The sequence below is a fragment of the Euwallacea similis genome, chromosome 19, assembly GCF_039881205.1.
Source record: "Euwallacea similis isolate ESF13 chromosome 19, ESF131.1, whole genome shotgun sequence".
Classification (NCBI taxonomy): domain Eukaryota; kingdom Metazoa; phylum Arthropoda; class Insecta; order Coleoptera; family Curculionidae; genus Euwallacea; species Euwallacea similis.
Window position 1 is genome coordinate 3,508,918 of NC_089627.1, and position 6,880 is coordinate 3,515,797.

Sequence of the window (6,880 nt, forward strand, 5' to 3'; positions counted from 1 at the left end):
GTATCATTAAAGGTCACATTTACATGTACAAAATTGTTTTCTAAAGCACTTACATCAGTGATGTTCGTGCAGGCAAGTCTTTATGTTTAGCGAAAAAAACTATGTCACTGGTTTTTACAAAAATTAGTGTCGCTTTCTTAAAACCAGATTAATTCTACTTAAAAAGTACCTCTTAGAAATTTATGACGTTTATAAAAAATGCCAACTAGATTACTATTTTTTAATTACTTTAATTGTACCGATTAATAAAATAATTTTTATTTTGAAAACGGTGCGCCACTCTTAAGGAGCTACCACAAAAATGATAGCTCCCTTAAGAAGCATTTCCGAACTCAAGTTGATCGGAATTTTTCTTCATATTTTTGCTTGTACAATCGCTCCCTGACGTTTGGCCATAGAGTTAGGAAACACCCTGCATAGGTACATAAAGATAGTGTCAAACTTGAGGAGGTTATAAGAGACGGCGCAGTAAAGAATTTTTGCATATAAACCCCTATTCGGAAATGAGCCGTTTTGGCCTTATATCAATTTTTAGCTAAAACATTATTACCTCATCGATACCAAAAGATTCGGATGTTTAATCCACTTTTATGGTGTAAAGGAAATGCAGTTGATGGAAACACTTAACAAAGGACAAAAAAGTGTTTATTTTTAATGAAATTAATTGTCTTCAATAAAAAAATAGTGAATCATTTAAGTCTTTTAGTATCAACAACATGTTTTTGAAAAATTGCTCCAAGGTCAAAACGACTCATTTCCGACTAAGAATTTGTGTGCAAAAATTCTTTACCGTTATATCCCCTATAAACTCCGCAAGTTTGACACCACTTTTTTGATTCACCCTATACTAGATGTTCCAAAAATATACCGACAAACTTTAAGGGGTAATGGGGAACATCAATACAAACTTTTGTCTTTAACCCATTAGCGCCCAGCGATCTATTTATAGATCACCAGATAAATGATGCTGAATCGTCAACTTCGGAAGCAAACACTCTCTTTTATGGTAGGGTAATATTAGGATAAGCTATAAACCCTTCATTTATTCTTTTATTTAGATTCTGTGACCCTAGGCATTCAGTTAATTTCAGCGCTCTTTTTAAGGTTTTTTTTTATACACTGCGTATCAACTTATATCATTGTATATATTGGAACCCTGATAAGGTATGTTGATTATATTTTAGATTATTGTTTATAAAGGTTAAATCATACATATTATATAAAAATTTCTTCAATTTTTTTTCTATCTTGTAGTTTAGAGAAAGGTTTTGCACAATGATCTATAAATAGATCGCTGGTCTTTCATGACTATATTTCTCTAATTTCTGCTGGTCAATAATTTTTGCCAAAGTAATAACAAATATCATAATAACCAATATTATTTTGATAATAGTTAAAATATTCATCATAATATAATTATTTAACATATTATTCATAATTATTTAATTTAAATTTTTACTAATATTTACTAATGATACCATAAATTTACATAGAAGTAAAAATGACCACAAACCCGGTGTTTAAAAAATTGCAAGACGCTGTAGATTACTTCTATTCGGAAGAAATAGATTGTGACATATTAGCACTCCCACCCGACGTCGACGAACTCACGGATGAAGAAGTATTAGATGACGAAACTACTGGAATTCCTATCGTTACCGACATTGCTGGTTATGTCGAAGTACAGCACAATGAAAGGGAAAACAACAGCGATGAAGAGGATAACTTACCATTGTCACTTCTAGTTCCTAAAAAGAAAATGAAAGGAGAAAAGTTTCAGAAGCCCATCACCAATTGGATCAAAGCAAACTCTGAATATAATGCCGATCCAGTCAAATATAATTGTCGTGGAATTGAAGATAATCTAAAACGCGCATTGCATCAGGCATCACCATTGGAAATTTTTTTGACGATGGTATCTATGATCTCATCTGGAATGAAACAATCCGATATGCCACTACCCAAAAAAACAAGCAAGAATGGTCAATTCGAAAGGAGGATATAAAAATATTTATTGGTTTTCTCATATTCAGCGGCTACCACACGTTGCCGTCTGAAAGAGACTATTGGTCTGATGAAGATGACTTGGGCCAATCCATTGTCAAAAATGCGTTGAGCAGGAATGCTTATTTGGAAATTAAGTCCCTTATTCACTTTGCTGATAATACAAAAGCTCTGGACAATAGAACTGACAAATATTTTAAAATAAGACCCCTGATGGAAAAAATGCAAACAAATTTTAAAAAGTTTGGAGTTTTCCAGGAAAACCTGTCAATTGATGAGATGATGGTGAGGTATTATGGTCGGCACTCTATGAAGCAGTTTATTAGAACTAAACCAATTCGATTTGGATATAAACTGTGGGCATTATGCAGTGAAGATGGGTACTGCTTCTCTTTTTCACCGTACGCTGGAAAAGAAGACAATCAGTCCAATGCACCTCTAGGAACCCGAGTAATCCTATCCATGTTGTCAGTGGTGAAAAATCCAAAATGCTACTGCATTTACTTTGACAATTTTTTTAGCAGTCATGCTTTATTTGTAAGGCTAAAAGAAATGAAATTTAGGGCCACAGGCACCATTAGAGAAAATCGAACTGCCCGCTGTCCTGTTCAGCCTACGAAAGAACTGGAAAGACTGCCACGTGGATCATATGATTTCAGATTTGATACCGAAAACAAAATATTAGTTGTCAAGTGGAATGACAATAAATGTGTGTCAATCGCCTCAAATTTTGACACCATAACTCCCATGGCTACCGTAACTCGGTGGAATGGCAAAACTAAATCTCGAATGCCAATTCAACAACCCCGAATTATTTTTAACTATAACCAGTACATGGGAGGGGTCGATCACCACGATTGGCTATTAGAGAAGTATTCTATTGCCATTCGTGGTAAAAAATGGTACTGGTGTTTATTCACGCGAATTATTGACATGGCAGTGATAAATTCTTTTCTATTGTATAGAAGAGTAAATGGGAAAAATTCGATCACGCTAAAAGACTTTAGACGAGAAATTGCGATTTCATACTTAAAGTTGGGCCATGGACGAAGTGTTATGAAAGGCAGACCATTGAGCTTGCCTTCGACATCAAAAACTTGTGTTCCAGATAATGTTAGGCTCGACGAAGTCGGCCATTTTCTGGAGAAGCGAAAAAATGAAAGGAGGTGTCAATATCCTTCGTGCAAAAGTCGTCCTTTAACATTTTGCAACAAATGTAATATTACCCTTTGTACAGGTTGTTTTGTCAAATATCATAAGAAAAAATAAACAAAACTCTTTATCTCCATTTAGCGTCTGTGCTCCATATGCCCAGCGATCTATTTATAGATTAGCAATTTCCAAAAAAACTAAAACAAAAAAATTTTAACAAATATTTTTTTTAGATAAATGTCGACCAATAAAATTCAAAAATAATATTTGTTTTTTAGTTTTCGAAAAAAAATTAATTTGGGCATTAATGGGTTAATAAACATACGCCCATAAATGAGCCGTTCGGGCAGAAAAAAGGCAATATGTTTTAGTATTTATAATCATTTTTGGTTTTTATCGCACTTTGTTTTATCGATAAATAAACGATAGCTCACAATAATCGTTCAAAACGTTGACCATTTGCAATACGTGAACATCGCCATGGAAAAACATTGTGCATTTTTAATACAAATTTTGATTTACCACACGATAAAATTAATGTTACTATGCCAACCGAATAATGATAAAATACGTACAAATAACACGTCCTACGGTCTTAAAATTGGCATCTTCGGAATGCCTAACTGTGATAAAGAAATGTTTGTGCTCTCCAACAATAAACATAATTGAAACAAAACAGAAATTTCAATGAAACACGGTGGTGTCCAATTAAATCGAGAATTAATTAAGTTATTTGATATGACTTAAAATATTTGTCCTACAGCTCACACGTCTCATTTGCGAGAATTAAATGAAACACTCTTCGAGACCCCTTTAAAAAAAAACAACTTTTATTAAAAAATAGAACCTTAAAACCCTTAAACTAAGACGAATAGCTAGCTTTGACACAAACTTAGGGCAAGTTGAACAGCACGGCTTTGACACGTAGTTAATGTTACATAGAATTAAACTAAAAACTACAGTTTAAAGCCACACTAAAAACTTAATAATGATGTTTTTATTCTAAGCAGAGGTATGCTTTTATATGATATTAAAAGCATATTGAGCGCTATATGGTCAGCGATTCCTTTGGTTGTGGGCTATTTCTCCTTCACCCTCAGTTTTTTCAGCGTTCTCGTTGACCATTTTTTGGAGTCTAGTTAGAGGGATGAACTTAAGATGCTTGTATTTTTTCCACTAATAAAGTAGGAAACTTAGCACACTTGCAATGATAATGCTACTTATGGCTATTAAAACGTAGTGTGTATTATTGGGAAACATGTTTATTAAGTCTTCGGAATTTACAGGGTCTAAGAGGTAATCCTAAATAGAAGCTAGATTCTCCAAATGTTTGATTTAAATATTTAATGAAAATTTGTTATTTGTGCGTATCGAATTTTAGGGAGTTTTGTCGTTACATTATGCATAGTCAGTGAATATTTATATTGATTAATAATGACATCGCATTGACTTTGAACAATAGAATATCTTTCGACCTGTACTTTGGTGAATTTAAAGCAATTTTTGTAAATTACATTTGATGTTTTAATACAAATTAATAAGACCTTTTTATGTGTCAAAGTACGTACCTGATAATTATTGTATACAGAAGCGTAAGGACAATCGTTCAAAGAGCAGCCGTCAACATGCGAATCTGAACATACCTATTTAGTACTAATCTCCTTACACTGTTTGCACCACAATTTATTACAATAATACTTACTAGGACTAATTATAATTCGTGATTTATTATCGGAAATCGGGTATATTAATTTTAAATCAAAAACATCATATTGAAATATAGGTATCTTAATTACAAGAATGACCATTTCGCCTGCTTCTCACCGAATGTGCATTTATCAAGGTTGATAGATAGCCCAAATTCTTGCAGACAAGCGAAGACAGATTTGAGGTGTTCCTGGTGTTGTGCCTCGTCCATTGATGTGATAAGAATGTCATCGATGTACGGAAAACAGAAGTCTAGGTTTGCAAGTACCTCGTGCATGAATCTTTGAAAGGACTGGACTGCATTCTTCAGCCCAAATTGCATTCTGGTAAATTCAAATAGGCCGAATGGGGTTATGATGGCCGTCTTGAGAATTGACTTTTTTGAGACAGGAATTTGATGATAGGCGCGAACCAAATCTAAGGTAGTAAAAATGGTCTTTCCATCTAAAAAATGAGAGAAATCGTGGAGATTCAGAACTGGGTGCCTGTCTGGCACCGTGGCTGCATTTAGACGACGGTTATCGCCCACAGCTCTCCAGTTACCCGGATTCTTCTTCCTGACCAAGTACAAGGGGCTGGCCCAGGGGCTTTTGGAAGGACGGTAAATGCCCATATCGCAGAGGTATTGGAACTCCTGTTTGGCTATTTTAAGCTTATCAGGGGCTAAACATCTTGCCCTAGCTGCAACGGGGGGGCCGTTCGTCTGAATTACGTGCGTAGAGCTATGTTTAATGTTGCTCGGGGTAGGAGAGAATGTAGTGATTTTTGGATATTGGTTAAGGATGTCGTTGTATTTGCAGGATGAAGGAATGTTGCGGATTGAGTGGACGCTACAGGGTTTAGTTGTTCCAACTCTATTCAGGTTAGTGGTGCCGTCAGTGATTCTGCTGTGACCTACATCGACCAATATGTTGAAACGGTGTAGGAAATTGACTCCTATAACCGCGTGATTGGTTTTAGTTATAATGAAATCCCATGTGAATTTTCTTCGCAATCCCAGGCTTACAGACAACCGCTTGGTATCAAAAGTAGGTGTCTGTGTGTTGTTGGCTTCATATAAAACGCGTCAGCTTTCAATATTTTGGTCCCTGATTGTTTTAGGTACTAGTGAGACGTCGGAACCAGAGTCGATAAGAAAGTCTATGCCTGTTACGTCATCCCTGATCACTACTCTGCGACTAACTAAGCTTACGATGGTAGGGGGTGGTTGTGTCTGGTTGCTATGGCAATCCGGTGGCCCCACGTCTTTGATCACCGAAGATGACGTGGGGGCTAGTTTTCCTGCTGGTAGCTGTAAGGTTTAGCGCATCGCCTAGCCTTGTCCCTGAACCTCTGATGGTACCAGCACACTCCAAGATCCGCCGATGACGATCTGGATTCAGTCCTTCCATTGACTGCTCCAGTCTGCTGATCCTTTCGATCAATTGGAGGGCTTGTGCTTCCTTGACGGAGGCTTGGATGCTATAGGCCTGGGGCTGAACGATCTCATGGATTCTATCCCCGAGGTTCATATCTTGTCCAGAGGCTCGCTGCTTCCAGCCAGGATGGGCTGTATGGACGTGGGTAAGTATTGCATCCACAGGGTCTTTAGGATGTCTGGAGGTACTGCTGCTCTTCCTAGACTCCTTATCTCATTCAACAAATGAGATGGTTTCATGTCGCTCAACTCCACCTGCGATAGGAGCTTCCTGAGTCTTTTCTTGTCTGACTCAGCAAATAGGGAGATGAGTCTATGCTTGATTCCCTCATACTTGCTGTTGGAAGGTGGGTTGTCCCTGAAGCCCTAGACCTGATCCAAGATTTCTGAGTCTATCGTGGCGACCACATGATGATACTTCGTCAGATTTACCGTTATATGCGCCAGAGCAAACTGTCTCGAGGGTCCTGAACCAGGTTTTTGGGTTCGTTTTCCAAAACGGGGGGGTCTGTATGGAAAGCTTGTCTACCGGCGACGTTATGCTGCTCTCTTTCTCCGGGTCCGGGGCTTTAGATGGTTGGGAAGTCGCCATAGCTTTTT

At 37.0% G+C, this 6,880-nt stretch overlaps 1 protein-coding gene across 1 annotated transcript; it reads left to right on the top strand.

The window, feature by feature from the left end:
- Nucleotides 1-1,501: 1,501 nt before the first annotated feature.
- LOC136415292 (piggyBac transposable element-derived protein 3-like) lies at nt 1,502-4,299 on the top strand. The gene is made up of 3 exons (XM_066399810.1): nt 1,502-1,844; nt 1,886-2,906; nt 4,164-4,299. The coding sequence occupies exons 1-3, from the start codon at nt 1,502-1,504 to the stop codon at nt 4,297-4,299; spliced, it is 1,500 nt and encodes a 499-aa protein (XP_066255907.1).
- The last annotated feature ends 2,581 nt before the right edge of the window (nt 4,300-6,880 follow it).